At 36.7% G+C, this 27,802-nt stretch overlaps 2 protein-coding genes across 4 annotated transcripts in view; one reads left to right on the top strand and one right to left on the bottom strand.

Annotated features, from left to right (window-relative positions):
* The window catches only part of cacnb2b (calcium channel, voltage-dependent, beta 2b), a 31,810-nt gene extending 9,107 nt beyond the window's left edge, over positions 1-22,703 (top strand). Inside the window, exons 1-14 of one of the 3 annotated variants that reach the window (XM_017410785.3) lie at positions 818-1,312; positions 11,024-11,089; positions 12,938-13,060; positions 13,222-13,361; positions 13,796-13,857; positions 13,951-13,976; positions 15,080-15,160; positions 15,259-15,317; positions 15,417-15,526; positions 16,995-17,003; positions 17,733-17,884; positions 18,027-18,122; positions 18,594-18,767; positions 19,892-22,702. In XM_017410785.3, coding sequence (XP_017266274.1) covers positions 1,295-1,312; positions 11,024-11,089; positions 12,938-13,060; positions 13,222-13,361; positions 13,796-13,857; positions 13,951-13,976; positions 15,080-15,160; positions 15,259-15,317; positions 15,417-15,526; positions 16,995-17,003; positions 17,733-17,884; positions 18,027-18,122; positions 18,594-18,767; positions 19,892-20,680 — 1,905 coding nt within the window. In that variant the 5' untranslated portion in view covers positions 818-1,294 and the 3' untranslated portion in view covers positions 20,681-22,702. Of the gene's footprint in view, positions 1-817; positions 1,313-11,023; positions 11,090-12,937; positions 13,061-13,221; positions 13,362-13,795; positions 13,858-13,950; positions 13,977-15,079; positions 15,161-15,258; positions 15,318-15,416; positions 15,527-16,994; positions 17,004-17,732; positions 17,885-18,026; positions 18,123-18,593; positions 18,768-19,891 lie in introns of those variants that run through there. The other 2 variants (XM_017410780.3, XM_017410783.3) reach the window with 2 other exon arrangements.
* Positions 22,704-23,313: 610 nt separating this feature from the next.
* Positions 23,314-27,661, bottom strand: LOC108232962 (macrophage mannose receptor 1-like). Its single transcript, XM_017411124.3, has 8 exons — positions 27,207-27,661; positions 26,700-26,926; positions 25,898-26,063; positions 25,499-25,669; positions 25,299-25,415; positions 24,699-24,887; positions 24,433-24,462; positions 23,314-24,348 (listed from the first exon to the last, which is right to left on the bottom strand). Exons 1-8 carry the CDS (start codon positions 27,217-27,219, stop codon positions 24,080-24,082), a joined length of 1,182 nt encoding a protein of 393 aa, XP_017266613.1. The 5' UTR covers positions 27,220-27,661; the 3' UTR covers positions 23,314-24,079.
* Positions 27,662-27,802: the final 141 nt, after the last annotated feature.

The following is a 27,802-nucleotide window of genomic DNA, read 5'->3' as shown; positions in this document are numbered from 1 at the left end:
AAACAGACAGAGTGACTGAAAATAGGTCAGCAATGGCAATGTTCATGGAAGAGTTGGAGATGTAGAAGTCAGATCATTTTCATTCATAGGTACATATTTACGCTTAGATTTGTTGAGTAAAGTAAGCAGAAAAGCTTTCTGCAGATTCAGTCTAGTGCTTTGTTTACATTGAGTGTGGACCTGCATTTCAGAATTGCATATCAATATGTCTGGAAAACTACTGCAGTAAACACTTTCAAACTGCACCATTTGATGTCGTTCACAATAACCTTTTTTATGTTTGACTTTATACTTCGAAATGAGTGCCTTTAAAAGTACCTGTAAATCACACATATTCTTATTCGTCAAAATATCTGTTGAATCTTGAAAAAAACATGCATATTGCATCATTTAAGGATAAGAAAGTTTATCAGTGTTATCTTTTCTTAACCAGAATTTTAGATACCAGAAAAATCCAATGAGTGAAAAAAACAAAAATAAACAAAAACGTGTTAATTATTGCAAAACTCCAGCAATAACCGAGCGTCCTGCCACCTTTTGGAGAACACTATGCTGTCGTGCAGGGTTAACCACAGGATAAAGGAAGCATCCTGTGTGCGTGTGTGTGTGGCAGATTCTGAGAACAGGGTTAGTGGTGGGAAAATCTCATGATTACGCTGTCTGGATGATGATTTTGTTGTCCCGAGCTGTAAATCAGGCGCACAAAGGCTTTATCTACCTCTTACTTTTTTTTTTATTCCCGTTCTGTCTCTGCTGGGGCCAGGCCAAAACAATCTCATTGGTGCAGCCAAAACCCAGGAAGCCTTTTGGATGCACAGACACATCACACTAGCAAAAGATGAAATCTGGTAAACGACACATTCCTCACTTTGTGCTCCTCTATTTGGGACTCCAGGAGCGCGCAGGCGGGTTGGACAACTTTGGCGCAGCCGGGGCTTGAGGTCAGAGTGAGCGGTGTGCGGCGCAACAGATGCCACGCCGAGAAATAAGCCTTTAATACCCAAAGGACTCAGGAAAGGGTAACTACATTCAACTCTGAGTGCAAGCACTGAGGGGAACTCCTCTCCGGTGCTTCACGTCGCGATTTATTTGGGAGATATATCACTTTTACAAAACGGTTTTGCAAAAAACCGGAGCTTAAACATCGGAGCTTTTGTTGCGTTGGACAGTTTTTCTCAGATGTATCCACCTGTCATCGTAAAACCAGTCATATGACATGCGTGTTCATGTCTCATTCACTGGAGCCAGGTGATTTCAGCTGGTAGAACAACGCAGGTGGACACCTTCAACCGTGATGCCGCCCAAGAAGAAGGTAAAATGCGCGCTTTTCCCCCCTAGCTTTTCACGTGTACTTGAGTGTGTGTTTTTGTGTGCGTGTGCAGAACAGGAAGCGTAGGAAAATACACCATCTGTTGTACTGGGCGTTAATCCGTCTGTGAGGCCTTTCCACATCAGTGCACTCACTAGAAGAGCCTCAACGCGAAGGGCACAGAGAGATGCCTCTCCACACGCTTGTATCATGTTGTGTCCAGCTGAATACCAGGCTTTACGCAGGGTTGCATAACTAACAGTCTGTAAAGATCAGAAGGATGAAAAAAAATCTGTTCTTGATTTTTCTCTCACATAACTTGTGGACTTGCAGTGAACTGTAACCCTGTTAGTCTGTTTTGACTTCATGTTTAAGTTCAACAAAAAGTGGGTTCCCCTAAAGTAGGTGCAGTCAATAGGTGTAACATTTGTTGAAATAAACAAAAATAATTTATATTACAATATATTAAAAGAAAATGTCATCATCATCACAATATCAATGTGTATTACCAGTAACAGAAAGGACAGTTTGGACTGCGGTAAATCATAGGCTTTTATTCAAATTGTGATGCATTCATAAATCTGAAACTCTCATTGTTTTAGATATCTCTACATGACTTAGATGATATTGACTCAGATGCTAAAGCACTAAGAGGGTGTTGTGAGGACTCTAATGACCAAGCAAAAAGAGAAGAGTGGGAAAAGTGTGAGGTTTTCACAGCTGTTATCAATAATATTGCACTTACATGTTTTTCATCTGACCTGAACAAAAGGCAGTAAGGCTATAGGACAACCAGAAGGAGCATTACTTAAGTTCACAGCAAGCATCAAGATGTCTCCTTCAAAGCCAAAAAATATGGAAAGTAGATTTAGAAATTTGACAGTTTCAAAGCAAATGGACTAAAATGTCGTTTTAGTCCACTTTCATGCAAGAAATGTCACTCTTGAAGTACGCACTGTGAATGACCCTCAGCTACTACCACACCAAATTTTAGCTTAGTATCTGTAAAACTGACTGATTTTTGTGTTCTATAAAGTCAGCTGGCTGTGGTGGCCCACCTGAATTGGGCTGGCTCCAAAAGTTAATCAGCTGGAGATGTATGCCCAATGGTTATTTCCTGAACGTTTCATTGAAATTTCTCCAGTGGTTCATGAGATATTTTGCTAATAGACAAAGCTGACTCCAAATAGTTACAGACAAAATTTAAAACAAAGATCTTGTGCGATCCTTAAGCAACAAGCAGTGTTGTTTAAAAAAGGAAAAACCTTGTAGTAGTTATTCCAGCCTATTACATTCCTGCTCTTCTCTGAAGCAGGAAGAACAGTAAGATTTCAGAACTGTCCGGAACAATCCATAGTCTTTTGTTAGCCCTGTTTCTGCTGTGAATGTTTCTAAATGTGTTTTGCTTCCTTTCTCCACCTATTCATTTAATTTGTCTTTATTGAGGCAACAATTCTCTGTGCACAGACATTGCAAGAGTCACCTACAAATCCAGTGGCTCCAAAGTTGTGCAAGAAGTGAGAAATGATCATAACACAAATAGCAAAATGATTGGCAAAATGATTTTCATAATCTCCTTACACACACACACACACATACACACATCCCTTTTCCTACCAATACTAATCACATTGCATCCTAATTGTGTGCAGAGCTGAGAGACTTCTATAGATGAAATGTATCCATTACAGGCACCAAGCAAGTTGGGAATTAAGTCATATCGATACAGTTAATGCAGCTCTTCTATCTCTGTCTGATGATAGAGTTTGAACTTGCAGTCTAAGCAGCAGCATTGGCTGTCTGTGAGGAGTTTGCATTTTTCTCTCTGGCTCCAAATCCTAGATTGACGCATGCTATCTTAATCTCCTTACTCAAAGGCAATCGTGACCTAGAGAGAGAGGGCGGGTGAAAGAGAAGGCTCCAGAGACACATATTTTCTCTCATAATGACTGCTTTTTAATATACATATGTTCAGTCTCTGGTGCTGTGATTTTATTAAACTTTTTTCTCTCTTTTTATGATTAATGAGTAGTTTGTAACAGCACGATTAGGTCTGAAACCGTTCTTACTTGGGTTCTTTTTCCATTCAGGTTATAGAGATGTTAAAGAGGAACTATTCAGTGATCTGTAGTTGTCCTGTAATTGTTTTGAAACAAAGGCAACCATGGCAGGCTGATTCAGTTCTTATATTCAGAAAAAAATACTGTATTTTGTCATGGTAGAAGCAGTTTAACATCCCAATCATCAGCTAGAAAAACTTGCCTTTTTTGTCTGAAATAATGAAATATGTTTCAAAAAATACTTATTATTTTTGGCATTATTTTTTAACTGCAACTGTGTCCGTATTGAAAAATTAAAGATGAATCAAGAGTAGTAAAAAGAGGATGTTGGGTATTGAACCGCCAGTTACAATTTACCCCTTTAACACAAACTGGCAACATCAGTAATAATGGTAAAAGGCCTATTACCATGCACTAAACTAATTTACATTTAGTGTGGTAGTGATTTGCTGCCTATTTTGATTTCAAATTGAAGACCTAAAAAGACTGTGATACTTTTTTAAACTCCAGAGATGGAGACTGGTGCCAAAGGGAAGGTTGGCGGTGCCAGCCCGCCTTCTCTGCCCCAATGTAGCATCAGGCAGAGGGCATGGAGCCAGCCTCCTTCTGACAGATGATGCAAAGCAGCTGATGAAACAGGGCTCAGAGAAAAGTGGATTGGACCGTACACTTTATGCAAATGAGCCGGCTGTTAATGACCAAGATACAGTGTAACAAAGAAATAATCAGTTTGCAGAATGACCGAATGAACGGCAGATGAACTATGAGAGGATTTGTGTAATCAAATGAAATAATATTCCTTGGCTGCAGAAATAACCAACACAGGAAACATTTTGGCACAGAACATCAGCGGGCTGAGTGCCAGGTAATCATTGATTGTATTAGTCACAATTAGGTTAGTGACCTGTTGCACACACATGAAAAAAGAAACAAAAATTTAGTAGAGTGTTTGTGAACCATCTTGTTAAGTTATTCATTGACCAAGATTTTCCAAAACAAAACAGTGGTTCTTCATATACAGTTAGGTTCCCTTGTTTTTTTTCTCAAAAAATTATTTAATTGCTTGCAATAGTTTGCTTTAATAGAGATTTAAAAACATGTTGATTGAAATAAACCATTTGCTCTTTTGGCTCATTCAGAGAACTGGGGAGTGGCGGTAGGCTGCTTTGTTTACCCCTGAAGGGGCTCCTTCAGAAATTTCTGTTTTCTCTTGTAAGTTATGGACTTACCCATTATTGATTTTTGCAAACATCCCACAAACAGATGAGACAAGCAGGATAAATATATGATAATATTTGAACCCCCTTCACCCATGCAAATTAATCTAATTATTCTTATTTGCTAAAATAGCAATAATTCATTATAACTGAATGTCATTCATTTTCACTCATTTTCATCTCTTTTATTTCTCCATTGAGTTAGCTAAAGCATTGGCTCTCAAAGGTTGCATTAAATTAAGCAAGTTACCTGTATTATCAGTGTAAAGAATGTGTAAATTGGAAATATAATAATTTATATTAAGCATCCTTTAAGCCAAATGTGTACATTTTTTGCATCGTTTCAGACAATGCTCAACTATGAAATCCTTCACCGGTACACTTTTTGGCAGGCTTACACAGGCACTACAGTCAAAGTGTTTGCATGGCCACTGAACTGACTCATATCTGCTCTTAATGGAGCTGGTGTGTAGTGATGTGAAAACTTCTAACCCCAGTTGTCTTTCTTTGCTCTTTAAAATGAGACACAGATAACAGCAGTGACTCAGGAGCACTCTGTGGGGCACAGGCTGCTGCTGTAACAACGTTGTGGTTAGACGATCCAATGTGCAGACTCAAACATGATAAAAACTTCAAATAAGAAGCCTAAAGCTTCCACAAGAAAAGAGGCTGACTAGGCAGAAAAACTTGCAAAAAGGAAATAAAGAGTGCATAAGAGGCATGATAACAACAAACTAGGAAACTGAAAACAAACAGTGATAGAAGGTGAACCAAGAGAATAAGCATACAAGGAAGGGTGATTACTGAGTTAAAACACCTGGGTTGATGAGGAGATGCATTGCAGGTTTGAGTAGTGAACTGAAGACAGAGTGACTGAGGGAAAATCAGTGGTAACTGAAACATGGAGGAATGTAATAGTTCAAAACATGAACACAAAAAATATCTGAGTAAAACAACAAGAAAATAATTAAACACAGTTAACTCAAACTACAAAACCACCAGGATCATGACAACTGGAAAGAGCAAAAAGGATTTAAATTAATTTAAAAACATTCTTATCTGACGTATACTAACAGAATTGTTTTGCATATTAACTTCAAACAGATGAACATCCACTCCCACTTATATGAATTAGACTTAAATGTCTAGAACCTGCTTTTATTACTGAATTACACAATTTACTTGATGGCATTTACTTCCATTGCTTAAGGTGGTATCTCACTGGACTCTTGACTGTTGGGAGATTAGTTGTTGACTTAAAATTACAGGAAAATTGCAAGAAAACAGTCAGATTTTTTTGTTGCAGTTTCACTGAATTCGGAATGTTTGCAACCTAGTGTCCAGCTACTTTTGTGTTCACATTTTGAAGTATTTTTATGTATATGACTTGCAAAACTGCATTCTTGACTATGCACATTATTTTGTTGTCCACCTCTGCCAACATCATACATGCCTTGGCTCGTTTTTTACCCACCTTGGCAGTCGCCCCATGTGTACTTTAGAAATGAAGATAGACCAATTTTGACCAGTTTTTAAATAATTTTATATTACCATCATCATGGTTTTTAGACCTGAACATGTTTTCTGACAGAGAACTGCCATGCAAGACTCAAAATACATCTTTAGTGCCCTTCAGACAGGTTTAAGATAACCTGATGAATGCAGCCAAGTGAGATACCACCTTTAAATTCAGAGACTGAACTTTGTGAAAAGCATGGAGATGAATCTGATGCTTTTGTGTCACTAGATCATTTAGCATCAGGTTTACTTGTGGCTTTACTTGTTTGAACACAAAGCAGTTAACTCTGAGGTAATTTCTCAGTGAAGTTTTTTTAGTCATCCAGGTCAATCTAATAGAAGGCAAGAGGAGGGTTTTCTTAGTTTTTTTTCTTGGAGCTTCATCTCTCAAGCAAAAGAATTTAAGCTTACAGGTATTTTAAGAACATTTAAAACATGAAATGATCACATGTTTCAAGGTGTGAATGGTTGTTGAACTGCCACATCAGAGGTGTATAATCTTTTCTTCTTCTCTACTAGGATCTTGGCTCACGAGTTATAATGGGAAATCTGTTTTCATCAGTGGGAGTCATTAATGATTAGATGGCAAATTTCTCTCAATGGTTGCTATGGAAACACCTCCCCCTTTGTGGAAGGAGCGTGCAAAGGAAATTGCTTCTCCAGAGAGACAACTCTTTCATTCAAACCACAATCTGAAGGGGAGAGAAAACTTTTCCACAATGCATCAAAAATTCAGTTTGGTAAATGCTTTGAACTTTTAATTAGCAGTCATACTGTAGGTACAACATCGTTTTTTGTAGTTTTAATCACAAAGATAATTGTCTTTAAAAATGTAAACAAATACGAAATCAAATGTTAACAACAGTGTCCAAAAACTGGTAAGAGACAACCAGTTGAAAAACAAAACTCTCAAAGCAAAATTGCTCCAATCCAAAATCTTTTAACAGCTAAAACTTATAATGTAAAAAAGGTTTATGAAGTTGAAGAATAAATCTAAGTTCATAAAAGTCAAACCACTTTCTTTTTCTTCTAATATGGAAAAAGTAATATCTTTGCATCTCTTTGAGATCCAGTCCACAGTTCAGTTCGTCCTCTGGGGAATCGCAGTGCTTCAGGCCATCCAGCTGGCTCCTGGTAACTTGATGACTGTGATTCTTTCAATTTAGGGTCGGCTTCCATCTTCCCAATGAGAAGCTCCTTCCCTAATGCTCTTCTTGGCTTGTGTCGAAAGAGCTGTGTAAACGCTTTTGAACTGGTGAAGAGTCACCTTCAGGTAGTACATGACAGAACTTACTTGTTCACGTCATCCTTGTCCTCCACCTTCCTTTGCACACCTTCTAGTCTGTGTAATCATAGTAATGGGTCGGTCGTTCTCCAGCAGGAAGAAAGAACAGGACAAAAGATAAAAAGTAGTTAATTGAAAGGATTTGAATAAATGAGTGAATCAGGAAAATGCACTTAGATGTTCTATTTGACAATATAAAAATTATCTAGAGTGAGTTGACAGTGTATGTCAGGGATTTTAGGGTGTTATTGGTCAATAAAATGTAGGTTTTAGCTCTGTTCTGCTTTTTCTAGTGTTCTAAAGTGCTCTGTAAACAGACGTGCAACCAGTTAATATTTTCAGTATATCTTAATCCTATATTTAACCAATATAATATAGATATTGGTGAAATCAGCCATCCATCCATCCATCAATTTTCAATGCCTGGTTTTCTGTGCAGGATTACGGGGGAGCTGGTGTCTATCTCCAGCAGTTGTGCAACAGGCGAGGGACACCCTGGACAGGTCACAAATCCATCACAGAGACACAGAGACAAATGAGACAAACAATGATCCACACTCTCACTCACACTTAAGGACAATTTAAAGTTACCAATGAGCCTAACATGCTTGTTTTTGGTCTGTGGGAGGAAACACGAGTACCTGGAGAAAGCCAACACATGCGTAGGAAGAACATGCAAACTCCACTAAATATCTTTGAAAATCTAAATAATGGTTAAAAATAACCTAAACAAAAGAAAAGCATTTAGAGATTTCACATTCAAATTGTTTAAGTAAAGGGCTGACTTGACATTGCAACAGTTCTTTGCAATTTTTCTGAGCACTTCTCAGTCTGACCTTATAGTTAATGTGCTTCAGCATCCACTCCTCTGTTTATAATGTTTTCCATATGTGAACAACAGAATAACAAACTCCAATTGTTTGAAAATGGCATTATAACTCTTCCCAAATTTACTGGCAGCTACAATTGCTTCTCTACAATTTTTCTCCCTGGCATTGTGTAACAACACTCAGCTTGTTTTAGAGGCACTCACCTTTGCTGATGATTTTTAATTACATTCATTTGATTTTAAACAACTTCCTGTTATTTTCTTTCTTATAATCCTTATAATAGTAGTGAGAGTATACTTAGAATATGTCATATTTACTGTTCATCTGTGGTGGGTTTTACTTCATTTTAATATTTTGACCAGACACATTTTTGTAGTGTTCTGTTACAAAAAACATTAGAAATGTCAGAGGTACTTATTATTTACTGTGGTTTTAAATGAATAATGGGAATTTTAACTGACACCAGAGTAAGCCATGACTCACCTGCAGTTCCTCAGCCTTGTTTAATAATTCAGTGGAGGTGTTTTGTACTGTTGGCTCGGTGACACTGGCCTGCAGGAGAGGCGGGTGCTGTGCGAACAGATGTCTACACCAGTAATGGGTAAACAGAAAACTCATGCATGGGCATAATTGTGCCCCGGAGAGATTTACTTCCTCCTCCTCTTCTCTTATTTTGTTCTAATATTATGTTTCCTATTTTAATGTAGCTTCCACTACATTTCACAGCTTTTGTCCCATTTATTCACTAATTACCGGAACTATCCTGACTTATTAGGAAATTTCTTTTGTTATTTGTGTCACATAATTTTATGCTTTATTAGTCATTAGTTCTTGTTTCAGTTTAGCTTTTTTTATTATTAAATATGAGTCCAAGCAGTGCAGTCATATAAGCCCTTCCATATTGTGCAAAGACTCCTTCTTTTTCTTCTTTCTGTTTATTTTTCTCCATAAAGAAACAAGACACTTAATGACATACAGATCCAAATACCTTCCACTGCTTAGAACGCCAGGGGATAACATCTGTAGCTCTAATTGGTTTATATTTACAGACTTTTATTAAAAAAAAATATATATATATATATATATATATATATATGTATATATATATGATTTGACTTTAGCAGTTGTTGCAAAGCTAACTAACTAAGGATGACTCAGAGATTGAACTGCAAGATTTTGCTTGGACAAGCAGTTTTCAATGTCTAAACAGTTTGTTTCATACAGAAAATAAACTCTAAGGCTGCATGAGGAGGCACCATGTGAGTAACGAAGTATTTAGAAATCAGATTATGTGGCTCTGCATGTGTGGAGATGAAAATGAGGATTTAAGGAGTGCCATTCTTCAGACAAATATCACCTCTTGTGTGTTTCTTCAGTCTGTGTTGCTCTAAACACCAACTTTGCGGACTTTAATCCTTAACAATAAATGCACCGGTTATGTTGGTGCATTTGTGTTCAGCTCAGCTCAGCTTTTGATTTAGATACTGGACTCTGCAAAATTTCCTTCTCTTTTAGTTAAACTCCCTCTAGCTTCTCTTCATTCATTTGAATTTTAATGCAGAAGTTGACACAAAGTATACACGTGCAAAAATAAAGTACAGTACAGTGCATTTTTAGGTTTCCTAATTTTACTTCTGTTGCATCACATTTCTTCTTTTAGCAACCGATTTTGAGAGAAGAGAGCTGCATATCTGTTGGAAGTATAAGTCAACTCTCCAGTCTTTGCAATAAAACAGTTTGGTTTAGATAACATTGCAGTCTATCTATTTTATTTAGGCTTCTCTTCTCTTTTGATTTGCTCCATTTTTAAAAAAATAAACCTTAGCCTCTGAGTTCCCATCAGTCTCATCCTTCACAAGGCCTTTGTTGCCAAGAGCAGATGTAGCAGGAAAATCGACTGAAAACCTCAACAGTAAACAGGTTGTAGATACATGCAGTGTAGTCAGTTTCTTGCTGTGTCTTCCAGGCTCGACCACAGATCAGTGCAGTCAGCACTGCCATGCCTCACTAACTGTGTTAGACTTGAAATGTCAAGTGTGTTCAGTAAAGTCCTTTTTCTCTGTCTGTGTGAACTTTAGTCTGCATTGTAAAGAACAGTAATCTAAAACTTATCTAAAAAAATAATTGTACACACATACAGTATATACATGTATGTTAATTGCAGTGTATAAATACTCTAAAATTATATGGTATGCCATTTTAATAGTTACATATCCTAAAAAGGTAAACACTGAACCTTTTAGATGTTTGTATAATTTGCCTTTCTGTTATATGAAGACTTTAAAAACACATTTATTTTATTAGTAAACATCCAATAAATTAGAACATTACTTAAATTTCACAAATTTTGATGAGATTTGATGTACAAAAAAATTTTTTTTTCTTAAATTGTGCTGTATTGCGTTAACTGTCTGCAGCTGAAGAGCTGATTTGTGACTTTGTGATTCAAGTGTGTATCTTGAGTGCCAGATTGACGCTGGCGGCTGTGCCGTCTTCTGGCTATGACACAGAGGGCATTAATTACCATGTCTTTGAGGGGACAATCTAATCTCTGGAACACATGGCACATAAACCTGAGCATCCCAGGAGGGATCTGCTAAAAGATTTCTGACAATTAAAGGCACAAGGCGTCTGTGTGAGAGTGAATGAAAAAGACTTTATTTAGTCAAATTCTTAGCAATAAAGAGTTCAGTCTGTCTGAAGGATCGTATGTAAAAACTTGTATGTAATAAATCTTTAAAAGCTTTTAACGTGAACCTCCTAATGTATGATATCAGGATGTCCTGATTCTCTGTCTCTTGTAGGGAGAGCATAAGGACTCGGATGTCGTTGAGGAACGAAACGCCCAGGTGCAGCTGGAGAAAGCCAAGGTACTGATGTGTTTTTACGTTAAATCCTGATTCTGAAAGGTTGTGTTTAAGGATATGATCACATCACAGAAAACACATTAGTGTTTAAAATTAGTGGTGTAATATTTTGATATTAAAATGAGTCATAGTTATTTTTGTCCTTCATGTAATCCTTTTCTGTGCTCAGAGAATTCTCAGGGACAGATAAAGAATATTGATTCCTCCTGACCCAGTTGAAGAGGTATCTGTCACCTTGTTCAGCTGAGTGTTTTGAACTATTAGGCAGTAAATCTTTTTTCCAGATGAAACTTTAGTCTAGTGCAACAACATTTGAATAGTTTAACTTGGAGAATGTTCTCATTGATCCTTTTACTTTAGAGACAATAACAGTTTAAGGACAGCAATCCATAATCCAATGTGCAGACGACATGATGGAAATCTCTTCATCTTATTATTTTTGTTATGGTGTTCTTGCACAATCAAAATGAATACAGATTCTAACAATTTGGATTATTTTTGGCTCTTGAATATGTTTGATTTTAGATATATCTTCCTTCATTTCTTTTTTTTAGACATTTTACTGTCATGTTTTTCCACAACCAAAGCAAACAATGAAAGTAAATCGTATTTTTTTTGAAGGAATATATAATTACTAATATACAATTAAATGTAGCAGAAGAGTTTTTTTCCCCTTTCTTTTCCATGCATTTGCTTGTTTGACATCACACTGAGACCTTGATTGTATTGCTCATTAAGTGAAGATAAACTATTCTGTCTTCCAAAATGTAAAAAAAAAAATGTAAATAAATTTGACTGCTTTATTGTAATATTTGGATTAAACCTTGTCAGGATGTAGTTATTGCAGCTTACTGAGTCTCTCATACATACAAGCAGAGGAATATATGTTTTTTTTTCTGTGTGAATAATGAAGGTCATCACAGATTATATTAAAAAAGTCACTTCTGATTTTAAGGTCCTCCTCTCTCTGCCTGTTAAGCAGCCCCCGCTGATACGTTCAGTAGAATATTAAAATAAATCCTCCCCTACAGATTTAATGAGCGCACACTGGTGCTGCGTCTAATTACGGTGGAAAAACTCAGCTTGTTCCCCTGCTGCCCTCACAGCGTCATCTTTCCGAAGTGGAGTAATTAGCAGCTTGATCGGTATGCTTCTGACATTCATCTTTGATAGGATTACAGCAGCAACAGGTCAGGGGAAAGCACACAGTGGCTACCCTGCAGCAGAGAGGAAGATACAATAAGCTTTTGTTCACAGTGAACATATTAATTTGTCACAGTGGGTATCTAACAGATGTTGCAAGCAACCTCAGCCATAGTTCTTCTGTCCCAGTAAGCCATGACAAGTAAACTGAAGTAGATAAATTGAATTCAATATTTATTAATTTAGTGACACCTGTCCCGCTCCTGCTTCATTTTTGAAAGGCTCTAGCGTGTTGTTTGTCTCTAAATTCAATCAAAGGCAGCTGGACTTTTTTTCTGACTCTTGGAGACAGTTTATTTCTCATTTGAGAAGATTTTTCAACTAGAGTACCAAGAAAGGGAAGTCCAACCAAGACATGAAGTCCAAGAATGGAAAGCTTGGAACTTCATACTATTCTACTTGAACTGAAAAACATCCTGAGCTGAAAAGTGAAACATCTTTAAGAACAAAGAAGAAATCCGGTTGCCTTTGATTAAACTTGCTAGAATTACTAGGACAACTTCAACCTTTTGTTTTTATGCAAACCTTCCCCAGGAACAGATACAGTATGTTAGATTTAGTTTTTAGCATACATACTGTGATTAAAATTTAAAACCTTATGACTGTGTTAGCGTCACAAGAATTTAACCTCTTGTTTAATGTCCTCAGTACAAGCCTGTGGCGTTCGCTGTGCGTTGCAACTTCTCCTACACACCAGCTGACGACGACAACGTCCCCGTACCAGGCCAAGCCGTCACCTTTGAGGCTAAAGACTTCCTGCATGTCAAAGAGGTCTGAAAATAGACACTTCATTCAAATTTTACATAATAGGAAACAAAAACTTCAAACATAACACTCTTGCTGTAATTTACAAAAGTTTAGTAAAATTTGTAAGACACATCATTGAGTCACGCTTTTTAATTCACACTTTTTTTTAACTTTGTAATGGCCAGAAATTTAACAACGACTGGTGGATTGGACGACCGGTGAAGGAGGATGGTGTGGTGGGCTTCATCCCCAGTCCAGTCAACCTGGAAACCATCCTCATCAGGAGAGAAGTCCAAGCAAGAAAAGCAGCCAAGGCCTTAGCCAGGTATGAAGGCAACGCTGCTTGTTTGCACAGATGTTTGTCTGAGAAAAGGCAAACCTCACTACAAAAAGCAAGAATAGAATGACTCAGTTTTGATTCAGTAAACACTTTAACAAGTGGTTATTATGGTCAGAAACATGTTTGTTATTTTCAGTTTGTTTAAAAAATGCAAAAGAAAAGCTAAAAAGTAAAACATTGAAAATATTTGTTTTTATTTTTTTATGCACAATTCTATTCACCAATGACTCCACTTAAGTGGGCTAAATTATTTGGTATTTGCTTCCTAAAGTTTATAAAGCAGTGTTTTATATGAGTAGATATAGAATCCCAAAGCAGTAAATCTTTTCTTTAGGCGTGTGGTGATTTATTTTTTTCTTGTGATAAAGAAATTTGATCAAATCACTGTAAGCAAAGTCAGAACATGTTTCTCAATGCAGCAAAGCAGCAGCTCAAGTGGCTCAAGATATGAACTCCAAGAAGTATACGCCTCCATCACAAGGTCAGTTTCAGTGTTCGATCAAAGGAAATATGTACTCGTTGTCTGCAACGACAGCTGAGCTAACGTTAACGTCTTGTGCTTGTGTATGAACAGCCAATCAGCAGGTGAAAAAGAAACCGGTAAGTAGCTCAACTAAATTTGATTCTTTTCCGTATTTATCGTATTAGTTTGAACTTTGACAACAGTTTTGCATGCTAACAACATCTTACTCTCCATTTTTCAAAACTTTGCAAAACATCAGTTTTAGACAGACATCAAAAATATAAGATGTGGGATTTTGTTTGGTTTTGTTTGAAGATATTGATCAGATCTACTGAGGTTTTGTAAAATTTAATAATTGCCTGTGTCTGTGTGTGCGTCCATGTGTTCCTTTGTCTGTTTGTTAGCCAAATATCTCATGAACCAGTCGACAGACTTAAACAAAACTCTCCAGAAGTAATCATTGAATGATTACAGGAGAGTCAGCTTGATCAAAGGTGGCCACCATGGCTAATCAACTTTAGAAAGGCAAAAATGGCAATAACTAATTTTACAGATATTGAGCTAAAATTTGATGTGGTAGCAGCTGAGAATTATCTTCAACGCATATTTCGCGTTCTAACAGGTCAAACTTTAGCATGCAAGATGGTGGGCAATATAAGTTTAGCTGCTACATGAGAGGGTGACAAAGATGTCTTATAATTTATCCTGATTTTACCTGCAAATTATTGCTCATTGATAGATTGAGTTTGCCAAACATTTGTAAGGCATATAAACTAAATGAAAGCCAAGAACTAAAAAGTTGAGTTTTTCCTGAAAACTGCCTGAAAAAATGAAACTAAACATTTGACTAATTCTGACTGCCCAACAAGCTCAGTTTTGAAACAAGAACCAGAGCCAATGAAATAACAGCAAATTGGACTATAACAAATATTTAAAATGAAACACCTCTGTTCATCATCTTGCAGCAAACACAGATCTCATAAGAAGAATATAAGATACTCCAAACTCATTAAATACTCACTACTACTGTTTTGTTCATGAGCTTTATCTACAATACTAATAAAAATATATATATTTTTGAGGGAAACAAAGAAATTCAAAACCAAAATTGACCTAATGGTTTTATAGAAATGTATAAACAATGCATTTTTAATAAAAGAAAGTCATGTGATGCTGTTTACAGCAAAAAACAGGCAATTGAGCTGTCCTTTTTCCATATACCATCACTCTGTGTCCACAGGGGGAGCAGGTGAGCATGTACGATGTAGTGCCTACAATGCGTCCTGTGGTTCTTATGGGACCATCGCTGAAGGGCTTAGAGGTGAGGCTTTTTTATGTTTTTTGTTTTGAAGGGCCTACATGAAGAAGCTACTGATGAAAAATTTTGTTCATTAAATGCAGAGTTTTGTGTAATTTCAGGTTACAGACATGATGCAAAAAGCCCTCTTTGACTTTTTAAAACATCAGTTTGAAGGAAGGTAAGTTTTCACTGGTTTCCTCAGTTGTTTTAACATACAGTCAAGCATAATGAAAGTTATGTTTGTAAATTAGTATTTATTATTTTGTGTCTTTACCAGAATTACCATCACACGGGTCACAGCTGACATCTCTTTGGCTAAACGCTCCATCCTCAACAATCCAGGCAAGAAGGCTTTAATGGACCGGTCCAACACACGATCTAATTTAGGTATGTTGTTTATCATCCTGCTGTGGTGCTCATTATCTTTGAGATTGTTTTTTTTTTTTTTTTTAAATTGAAACTCAAACTATGAAGAGTGCATTTATGAAGACAACTCAAATAGTATCAAGTAGGGAAAAGACAAAAAATAAGTCAGTGTCTAAATAGCGTAATATAATTGCCTTCTGGTACACAGGTTGTCTCTGGTGACAAACCTGACCCACTTAAAACTAATTATTTTTAAAACATAAACTGATACCATCTTAATCAAGTTTGTAAGTATTGTGTCAGACCTGCTTTTCTTCTTTCAGCACACTGCAGTTAGTTATACGCTGGTTAGCAACACAGTTAAACCACAACAAAGTTACCTGTCGGGGCATTTACCTGAGACGTCTGGAGGTGTCCTGTAATGTTGAACAGATTTCCATCCAGCTTTTTGGCATATTGGAGTGTAAAGTGTGTTTACTTTACCTCTTTAAGGTTTTAAAGTCATGCCGTAGAACAATGTGAAAAGAAATGATTAAGTTAACCGATAACATATTGGCAGGTTCAATATGGGAAGTCATGTTTATTGTGTGAGAAAGTTCAAGTTCATAATTTTGATTACTATCAGTAGAATCCAGATAACTTTTATCCAATGAATGACAGAGTCTCTGCCTCCACTTTACTTTTAAACAAGATTGTTATTTGAGAATTAAGTGCTTTGTTGGGAAAACTGATACCAGTAATAATAAATGTAGCACTGTTTAAAAAGTTAGATCTAATTTAAGACTTAAGAGCTAATTTGCAACAAATATCACTTTAGTTCATGAAATAGTTATGACAATACTTAACTAATCTAAACAAAACTAAAAGTTTTACACCAAAAATGGCCTCAAAGAGGAGATAAGGTTATCATTAAAACTCAGGAAGCTGCATCATTTTGAAACCAGTTCAACATCTGCCTGAAATTTCTTAACATTTAGTGTATATTAAACCAAAGTGATGAACTGAACAGACTAACCAACTTCTTGGAGACAAGCCTAAAAACATTACACCATTGGATCATGATTTTATCTTTATGCTCAATTCAGGCTACAGCAGGTAGTCCCCCAGTTTAGGTATTTATTTTGTTTTTTTGCTAACTTAAGTGTTTTGGTTGCTAGCTGTACAGTCGCTTTATTTTGGAAGCCCACGTCTGACAATGCTGTAGCTTTTTTTGTTTGTTTGTTTGAGCAGGAGAACACATTTATTACCTAAAACTATTGTTGGTATCTCACACAAGTGTAACTTGGTCATGCATGCCAGTCGTTTGTGATATCTTTATTTGGGTCCTGGTGACATTGTACTTTAGGATAGTCAAAGTCATTCCCCCACTAATCTATGTTCCTCTCCACACACTTCATTAGAAGAGGAAAGAACCGGTCTTAAACAGAAAAGGGACAACATTTACTTGGTTTTCTTTACTCTTGTCTCTCTCATTGCTGTCTGATTCCAGATACTGCTGGTATGTATGACTGAAAGCATTTATAGTCCTTGTGTATTTGAGAGCTCCACCTCCCTAATGTTCCTTTTATTACCTCTTATCAGTACTAGAAGTCAATGTATCTTCACCTTTATATACTGTACACAGTATATAGACAGCAACTGACTTCCATTTTGTGTAGTTTAGGATTAAGGAGCTGAACTTTGATGAAGAGAGTTTAGATTGTGGGTTAAACTAGTGTCAAAACTCAATGTCCTGCTTTCCTGCTCTCCCTCTAGTGGTGAATCTTTAAATTACTCCTCCCATGAGTCAGTGTAAAATCCCTAAATGCATTAATTATATAACAAAAACAAAATATATCACTTTGTTAGATAATTCTTTTTCAATAGGCACTGTTTGTAGGTCTTATTACTTTTAATGTTTTTATTGTAATGAGGGAATTTGTATGATTTATTTTAAAAGTAACGAGTCGGTTATTCTGCTTATTTAAACATTCAGTAATAATTTTTACAGATCCTCATCTGCTCTTGCAATATTATGTGAAGTCACTAAAAAGTAGCATAATGGCAGTGAATGTAAACAAATATTACCTTTTCAATAAAAAATGTGTAAATTATATGAAATGATGATAGTTTTAAAATAAATTTCAAAGGCTGCAAATGAGATCTAAACATTTACAAGTAATGTTCACAAATAACTTTCCTGGGTTTAAGATTTTGAAGCCCTTGTTTTTCATGCCTGCTTTTCCAGCTCAGATCCAGGGCGAGGTGGAGCGTATATTTGAGCTGGCCCGCAGCATGCAGCTGGTGGTTTTAGACGCAGACACAATTAACCACCCAATCCAGGTGTCCAAGACTTCCCTTGCACCCATCCTTGTGTACGTGAAGATCTCTTCGCCAAAAGTAAGTGTCAGCAGCATGAACCGTGCAACCAAATGATAACAATTTTCTAAACCTGAGTTTTATGTATTAAGGAAATGTTAAAATAATCCTTATTTTCTTGAGATCATGTCCTTTTCTTTGCTTTCCTCCCTCTGTTTTGTAGGTGTTGACGAGACTCATCAAGACAAGAGGAAAGTCTCAGACCAAACACCTTAATGTTCAGCTGGTGGCAGCAGACAAGCTTGCTCAATGTCCACCGGTGAGTGCCATCTAGTGGAAAATGTAACTATTGCACATGAGGACAATTTTTCTTCAACAGAGAAACAACGCTCTAGTAAGTATGTCAGTAATCATGTCATGTGTTTATGTCAGGGGTGGAAATTAAAAATTTTGTCCACCAGCCATAGTGGCTGGTGGACAAAATTGATGATGATGATGATGATGGAGGTGGGTGGAAGCAGTTGTGCTGCCCTACAAGCTGAACAACACCTCTTTCTGGACACTGCATGGAAATAACTACTTTTCTTATTTTATTTTTTTTATTTTAAACCATTAAAAGATGCATATCTGTACATAAAAAATCAGACAAGTGAAATTTATTTCTGTGGAGTGTTTAAGTTTTTTTTGTGCTTTTGTAAGTTTTTGTATGCCATGCTCATCACTGTATCAGTTTGTTGGCTATTTGCTTATTCTTACATTTACACTTACATTTATTCTCAATTTCTTTTAGGAAATGTTTGATGTCATCTTAGACGAGAACCAGCTATCAGACGCTTGTGAGCACATCGCTGATTACCTTGAATCGTACTGGAGAGCAACACATCCACCAGAGATGGAGCCTGCTAACGCACTGGTGGCACAGCTGGCTGAGAACACACTGCCTGCCAGTCCTACAACAATACCGGTGCATAAACACAGAATTGGAATATAATTTAAAAGGATGATATCTAAAGCCACCCTTTTATTCCACCTCATTTCATCTCATTCATTTGATGTGTACAGATATATGACTAGATAAGTATGAACTCTTCATTCGTATTTGTTTTTACTAATTCATTTAACATTTCCATTTCATGTTTTCTCATCCTCCATAAAGCTGAAGAAGAAATAATATAGGCCAATCACTGGTGAGTGAGATACCTTCATATTGTAGCTACAGTTCCATAGTAATGAACAAAACTTACATAAGAATAGATCCAGAAATACATAGGGCAGTGTGTCATACCTGCAAAATTAACAAATTAACTTAGAAAACTAAATCAACTCTACAAATGTATTGGCTTGGTGTTCCTACACAAATCAAGAGAACAATAACACGTGCCAAACTGTCAAGAAGTTGGAACTTTTTATTTTTAGAAAAGTAAAACTTTGTATGATTAACATAACATATAAATAGATCCTTTCAATTTAATATATAACACAAAATACCCAAACATGCTTGTTTAAATAAAATTTTTTACCTGCTTCTCCCCTTCTGGGAAGCTGGTGCCTTTCTCCAGCAGTCACTTTGTGAGAGGCAGGGTACAATCTGGACAGATTGCAAAACCATCACAGGTCCACATAGAGACAAACAACCATTCACACTCTCATTCACCTAGGGACAATTTGAAGTTCCCAATTAACTGTGGTAGGGAACTGGAGTACCCGGAGTAAGCCCAAGTGAGCACAGGGAGGACATGGAAGCTCCATCCATAAAAGGTCCCAGGGTGGGAAGCAATCCTGCAACTTTCTTGGTGAGAGGTGACAGCTCTAACCACTGCCCCGCTGTGTCACCCTGTATTACTATATATATATTGTAAGTTAATTTATTTCTCCATTCAGTTGAAAAGCAACAGTGATTTAATTTTATATTTTTATATTTTTAGGTTTTCATCTTATATTACATCCATTACACCCATTACCTTTGCTCTTTTTTTTACATTCTTTCACATCTCTTCTCATATCTCTTTATTTTGCTCTCTCAAATTGAATATGTAAGTAAAAAGTTTACCTGTTTAGATGACATTGTATTTTTGCTCTGTGTCCAAGGATGAGCAGAAGAGTAAGAAATCAGCTGCCTCAAAGAGAAAGGGCTCCCGTGAGAATCACCCAGACAAAGAGTCCCCATCAGTCCCAGATCAAGAACAGAGAGCTGAGGAAGGCCAAAGAGAAGCGGAAGAGGAGCAGTTTCTGAGGAACGAACCAAAGAGACCCCAACACACCCACCACCATCATCACCACCATCACCATCGCCGGATGGAGCACCACAGCAACACACAGCACAGCCAAACATCCGGCGGCGTGAATATAAAGTCAGGTAGAGATCAAACCCAAAGGCTTCCACAGAGTCACCTCCCTGAGGAGAGGGAGGATGATGTGGAGGAGGTGGTAGAGAGGGGGGAGGAGGAGGAAGAGGAGGAGGAGACACACTACAGCCAGCGGGGCCATAACCATCACCATCACAGCAGCAACCACCACCATCACCATCACCACCATCACCAGCGTCATCGTGGAAACAGCCAGCTGCATGACAGGGATGGCTACGAGCAGGAGCACAATGAACGCAATAGACATCAAAGGCATCACCAGCATATCCCAGCACGGACGCACCACATGGATCACTATCCTGCACACAATCACCACAGCTACCACCACTACCACGGCAGAGACAGGGACAGAGATCGAGACAGAGATCGAGACAGAGATCGAGACAGAGATCGAGACAGAGATCGAGACAGAGATCGAGAAAGAGATCGAGACAGAGAAAGACACAAGGACAGGGATCGAGGCAGAGACAGAGTTGCACGACAATGGCACAGAGATTCTTATATAGACTAGTGACGGCTGTTTCTACAGCAGGTTGGTACACAGTCTTATGCTGCTCAATTTATAATGCACTTACAGGTGAAGTGGAGTACTGTTTGCAGGCAACATTTCTCCTTATTATTTGCCATAGTTACGGTATATTTTACACTCTGTCGTGCACACGCACACCTTATCTTTATTTTTTATCTTTTCCGAAAGCAATTTAACCCCTTGTAGAGCATTTCTTTCGCTAATGTTCACCTAGTGGTTTGTGTAAATCTGTTCACACCAATTAAAGACTGTGCCACAACACAGAAAATTAGTAAGACTGTGGGTGGTTTTTGAAAAGAATAGTTAAGTTCCCAAGGCAGACATGAAAAACACAATAACGGGCTCCTAAATTATGTGTCATGACACATAATAGATCCAGGGTGGTTTTCACAAGCAGAAAACTTCCATACCAAAGTCGTGGTGGTTTATTGTCCTGCCAAATGCTGCCACCATGTGAATCATGCTTCACCCAGCAAACCAATATTCTGCCACCATGACCATAAAACAACCCAGCCTCACTATGGAAGTTTTGTGCATGCTAAAAACAACTGTGGAGCTACCATGAGTTATGACACATAATGGAGAGTCCATTGTGTTACTAATGTGTACCTCAAAATCTTGCCAACACCCTCCATGTTTTAGCTGCCCACACTGGCCTCACCGCTGGGCTAAATCCTCATTATGCCATCATTGTGATAGTGTGGCGTGATTTTTTTAGGAATAGCTTCATCCAAACACGGTCCAAGAAAGTCCTGCCAGGATGGAACTCTGGTGAGTTCATGGGCTTATGCAGTAGAATCATCATGAGAATGTGACGCTGAGGAGAACATCTTAGAAACTTAAAAAAAAGCAAGAAATAAAAACTATTTAGAGCACATTAGTGTCATGATTGTTTCACACTGAAAGAAGTTTTCCAAATTTGCCATGATCGGATCAAGTTCATATTGGACATGTAGGTCATGGAGAGATGATCTGAGAGTTAATCCAGTGTGAAGAGGAGCATTATCTGACATGAACAATATCTAACATATATATCTAAGGTATAACACTAAGTTTTATATATTTGTTCCCACAGTAAGGTTAAAAGGTAATGCCTACATTTTTTTTGTTTTTCTTTAGCACTCATCTGAATGAGACAAAAACAATTTAGTTTTGATTTTTTAATAGAAGGGAAATAAGAACTACACAATATTGAAAACTAAGTTTAAACTTAAACGTTTACTACCATTAATTTTATGTTGATAAAAAAATAATGCAGACACATTTTGCAAATTCTCACTGCCCAAGACTACATGATAACAATCTGCTATATGTGTAAAAAATCTATTATTAAATAATATGATTTTTTTGACATGGTGGATTTATTTTAGAATGTTAACTTTCACAGAATTAGAGAAAAAAATGTTTGTTCTTTTCAAATGTTCAAAAAATGGCAGAGAACAACCTGATTTAGTGTCTTTTACTATGATATTACCTTCACTCCTACTGTTTCTTCTTGTGCATCTTTAAAAGACAGTGGTTTATATTTTAAACATTGGTATATAAATTTAAGTATTATTTTCTTCTCACTTCTAAATAAAATTCATAATGTGCTTCCCACTTTTTGTAATAAGCTTATCTACCGTCTTGCATTTGATCTGTTTGGAAGCATGAATAGTTTTATGGTGACACTGAAATATATGCTGGATACTCTATGCATCTTATTGTGACAAAACATTGCTTGAATACAATCTATGCATTTGTATATACTTCATATTTGCCTTGTTATGTAAATGTAAAGAGAACCAGAGAGCCTGCTGCACTAGTCAGTAGATCTATGTGTATGATTGATTGATTTAACAAAACTGAATCGACTGTTTGTTTTTTTCCAAGATTTGTTTTGATTTTATTGTTTTGTACAACATTCAAAAGTTAATTTTGGGAAAGATGCATTTTATTGTTGAAAGTCATTAAAATATAAAACGTGTTTAGTAGCATTTTATTTAAAGATGTTATCACTTGCCTCATGTATTACAATAAATTGAAGGTTTGCAGATTTGTCATTCCCTGTAGAACAAAGAGAGTTTTAGTTCAGCCATAATAATATAGTGTTGAGCAAGGAAAACATCAATTCATGAAACAAATCCTTTGCTGAATTTACTTTATTCTGTCAGAACCTTTGGAACATGTTATAAAATCTATGACAGTCCAGCTGAAAAGGAACCATAACACACAACATAACTTCAATCTATTCTCTTATTGTAAAGTTATTTATTTATCACAGGTGGTGTTCTTGACATCTGCATTTTCTATTTTGTTTAGTTGTGTTTGCGCTATACGACAGAGTAAATGAACTCTTCTTGAGGAAGGAAAGGAGGATTGATTGATCAGGTAGGATTGATTGATTCAGGTAGGACACCACTGTAGGCCTAGCTGTGAAATGCACAGTCCACCAGTTCCAATCACATGCAAGGTTTTGACAAACCAATGCCGTTTTTTAGCTATGTCAGCGACCTCAACTAGCAACAGGTAAATCCCCCTTAGGTTCCCTGACCTCTGCATCATTTATAGAAGCCGTATCATTTGGGTTGACAAGAATCTCAGATTACGTCTTCTACCATAATGAAAACTCACAATTTCTTGAGAATTATTTATTTACACCGATAAAATGTAAACAACAACAACAAAAACAATGCAAATATCTTTAACAACTTCTCACATCCCAAGATAACATTTTTAACAATCTGTTAATTTAAAAAAAAATCATTGAATAAATGAAATTACACATACATTTCCCATACCAAAATAAAAAAAACTGCATAGTATTCAAATGTATAATGAATTTCAGATCAACAAGTGATGATTGACAAAAAAATAATGAACATCTAAAATTCCAAAAAGTTTAAAGTTTAATATGTTAGGATCTTCAGTTTTGCCTCAGACTGTGAGGTAAAGAAAAACTATTAACATCAAATAAAGGCAAGTGATTTCAATGACCATGTTAATTTAAAAAATTAAATTCTTTCTGTTGATGAAAATCATTAAATCATTATGAAACATGTTCAGTTGCTTTTTGTTTAAAGATGTTAGTTATTATACTGTCCAAAAATAGAAAGATTTTGGATTTGTTGATGATTATTGGCTGTTAGGTCCTTGTACGACCAGTGCCAGAGCTTGGTCCGCATTGCCGGCGATAAGTCAGGCTCATTGCCAGTGAGAGTTGGACTCCGCCAAGGTTGCCCTTTGTCACCGATTCTGTTCACTACATTCTGCAATTGATGATTTTTTAAATTAAAAAAAGCCCTGCACGATGCTACAAAGCACGACTATAACTGAGCCTTAATGCTGCATATAAACCCGCTGAAAGCAATATAATACAGTAGATTCTGTTGTTCCTTTAAGTTATATAGTTATCACAGGTTGAGTGTTTTCTTCATCTGCAGTTTCTACCAGTGTTTTTCTGTCCACCAAACCAGGCTTTGACGGGTTGTTGCTGAAGAAGAGTGGGTTTTCAAAGTTAGTTTTATTGTTAGGGATGGGTAAGTGACGACCAGACTTCTTGAGTAGGAAGAAGGCCACAACTGTCCCCACTGCAAGCCCAGCAATGACTAGCATAATTGCCAAAATGATGCGGCCACGAACAGAAGGAATCAATCTAATATTTGGGGAGACTGAAAAAGTACATGATGATCAAGAAAAAACAAAATATCAAAATTAAATAATATTGAAAAAAAAAAATCTTGAATGGCACTTACCAGATGATGGTGATGGGTCCTTTAGTAACACTGTGGAGAAAAAGACAGCTTGAATTTAAAATTAAATTAAAAAGAAATCAATTGAAAAATAGTGTACTTAATTTTTTCCCATGAATACATACACTCAGTCTTTGGTAACTAACATTTCAACCTTTGAGTTTCTTGACACTAAAATTTGCCATCAAACAGTATTTGTCTCTTGGTCCCCTTCGAGATTTTCAACAAAAAAGAAAGAATTCAATTGAAGTTTATGACCATTATTTTACCTTTGGCTGTTTTGCAGATGTAGGGTCTGTCAAGCCATCCCCTGGATCTTGACCACATCCCGTCTGATGTACTAATCAATCCATGAGAGTCTCTAGAAAATCTAGAGCTAAAATAATCATCAGTATCAGTTTCATCTGAACGCCAGTTAGTGAAATCCATGACTGTTTTATCCAACCACAGCCACTTCCCTGGAGAAAAAGAAACAATTTTTTAGATTTTGCTTTGATGTAAAAGTAATTTTTGTGAAGAGCACAAAACATGAAGCACATTTTTTCGAATACAATTTTACATCTACTTCTGTATACATGCATCAGTGTTCATTTAACAGTTGCTCATTACACTAAGGTTTTCTTTTGGGTAATGTTAATATTGTTAAGTGAGTGAGAGTGTGAATGGTTGTATGTCTCTATGTGGCCCTGTGATGGACTTGCGACCTGTTCAGGGTGTCCCCTGCCTCTTGCTCAGTGACTGCTGGAGATAGATACCAGCTCCCCACAACCCGAATGGACAAGCGGATAAAGAAAATGGATGTATAGATGGATGGATAATATTGTTAATAAAGCTTTTTTTTACATAAGAACACAAAAAGGTGTGTGTACCTCTCTTAGTTTTAAAGAGGCCAATCCAATAAGATGAGTGGCTGTCTCGAAATGTTCCGATGTTATTTTGTATAAATTCTTGTTCAGCAGGATCTTCAATGCTGGCAAGCATACCTCCTTCACAAATCAATTTCATAGTTTTTAATGAAAACAACATACATTGTATGTACCTAAAACAAATGTTCACAAAAAACACATACCATGTGATACACAACTGACTGACGCATCTGACCACGTTTTTTCCTCAGAAAAAAATAAATAACAGCTGCCCTTAAAAGGTTTCCAAGAAACTTGGCGCCATGGGAAAATCTCTTCTGGGTCTTCAGGACAAACTCCTGGAAAATCACCTGATTTGTCAATTGGTGGTTCATCTGTAAATGATAAAAACCATGATGACACTGAAATAACTTATTTATTCTTTTTAAACTTTCAAACACATCATTTGATATAAAAGTTGAATGGAGTTACACGAAATTGACAATACAAAATAGAACAGAAGTTATGTAGTAATGTATGTCAACAGTAAATCAAAAGGAACAGCTATTGTTTGCAAGGTAACAATGTTAAGTTTGTCAAAGAGAAAATCAATCTGATTTTACCTGTAGACTTCATGCAAACACTGCTGCGGGTCTGATTACAGTCACTGGTTTTCCATGTTCCATCCACATCCACAAAGACACAAGTTCCAGTTCTCCTTGGTTCATATCTACCCCAGTTAGTCAATTTCATGTGCCAGCCACTGACGTATCTGAAATATCCTTTGGTCTGGAAGCAAAAATCAATCAGATTACGTTTAAGAAAGAGAACACAGGGGTGCACCAGCTAAGCAGATTTTAAGCAGATTTTGCTCCCTATTTCAAATGGCACATTAGCCAAGACATACATTGGATGCCCCTTTCAGATACAGAGGCAAGAGAGAAAAAACATAACGGATTCAAACATACAGTACCATGTCTGTTTTGATGCCAAGACTTAAATGAAGTCTTTAGAAATAGGTCAGTAAATCTGCTGAATATAGTTAATAAATGATGTGTTTTAGGTAGCAGGTGACTTATGGTATTTTTTCAAACCTCTAATTCAGATTTCTGTTATTAATGATACACTAAACTTAGATCACTCTGATACGATGTCCTTGATTTATGGTGACACATTCTTTCTTGCAACTCATGACTTCTAGTTGGCGGACACACTCTGGTGGTGTAGTAAGAATCTTCCCTTGTCATTAAATAAACTTCTACCATTTACTGTTGAAAAGCTTTGAGTTCCTTTAAACTGTGACTTAGGCTTTTATGGTTCTAATAATTGGAGTCTTCCAAAGAACAAGTCAGTGCTGCCAGGAGTAATAAATCTTGAATGAATTTTGAGTGAGTAGCTATAAACAGTTAATTTTTAACACCATACTTTGTTGAGTCCAATCCATAGAGTACTGTTGAGGTTCATAGCCATTAGCTCGATGTAAACCTGCGTCCAATCAGAACGCACGCTAGCCAGGTTTGCACCATCTTCTTTACAGTATTTTTTAGCTTCATCCCAGCTCATTTGTCGAGGAACAAGTTTGATAGAGTCATTTAATATTTTGATGTAGTTGGCAGATGTTGTTGGTTCAGGAGAGTCAGAGAGTGATGAGTCTGTTTAAGGTGAGAAAGAACAAATTTATTTTCCAATTTTAAAATACTTACTGGTGAAATGTTCATTGAATGACAGTACGTTATTTTGATGTTGTTTACAGTGAAAGTTTTTATACTAAAAAGGGAGAGAATGAGATCAAATAGGGTGATTAACACATAATTTAAGTTAGTTGGTAGAAAATACAAATGTTCCTTGAGTTCATATGATTAGAAATTATTCATTTGAATTTGTTATCTTTAATATGTCACCACTGATAACTTGAAGGTGAATTTGACTTACCAATATTTTGCATGCATATAAATCCATTGGTGTCATTGCAGGATTTAGGTATCCATTTGCCAATACCAAATGAAGGATTGGTATTGATCACAGCACATTTTTTCTGATGCAAGAAAAGAGAAAAATTGCTGTTAATGGCAGAAATGCAAAAGCTTTAGATACAGTAATAGCATGTTATGATAGATTTTAAATCTAAGCTGGTTTTAAACAAAGGTCTCCCAAAGGGTTGAGTTTTATCCCCCATTCTCTTCTGTCCCTACACCAACAGTGTTTTTTGTAAATGTTGGATGAATTGCACTTTTTAAATATGCAGATAACATGGCACTGGTGGCTCACTTGACTGACACCGGTGCCCCAACTCAGTATGAGTAGGCTGTCAACATCTCGATTCAGACATTGACTAAAAACTCTGAAACAAGATATTACAAAGGCAAAGGTTTCAGGGGCAGAGCGAATTCATGTATTTGTTTAAACTCATATGTATCCAAAGCAAGCTTGTGCTTAGGACTTTAAAATACCTGAGCACAGAGGTGGACTGTTGTTTATCCTTTTCCTTCCATATGGACTCCATAAACAAAAGAGGACAACAGCAACTC

This window comes from Kryptolebias marmoratus, linkage group LG20 (genome assembly GCF_001649575.2).
Source record: "Kryptolebias marmoratus isolate JLee-2015 linkage group LG20, ASM164957v2, whole genome shotgun sequence".
Lineage (NCBI taxonomy): Eukaryota > Metazoa > Chordata > Actinopteri > Cyprinodontiformes > Rivulidae > Kryptolebias > Kryptolebias marmoratus.
This window is presented reverse-complemented; position numbering and strand designations above follow the sequence as displayed.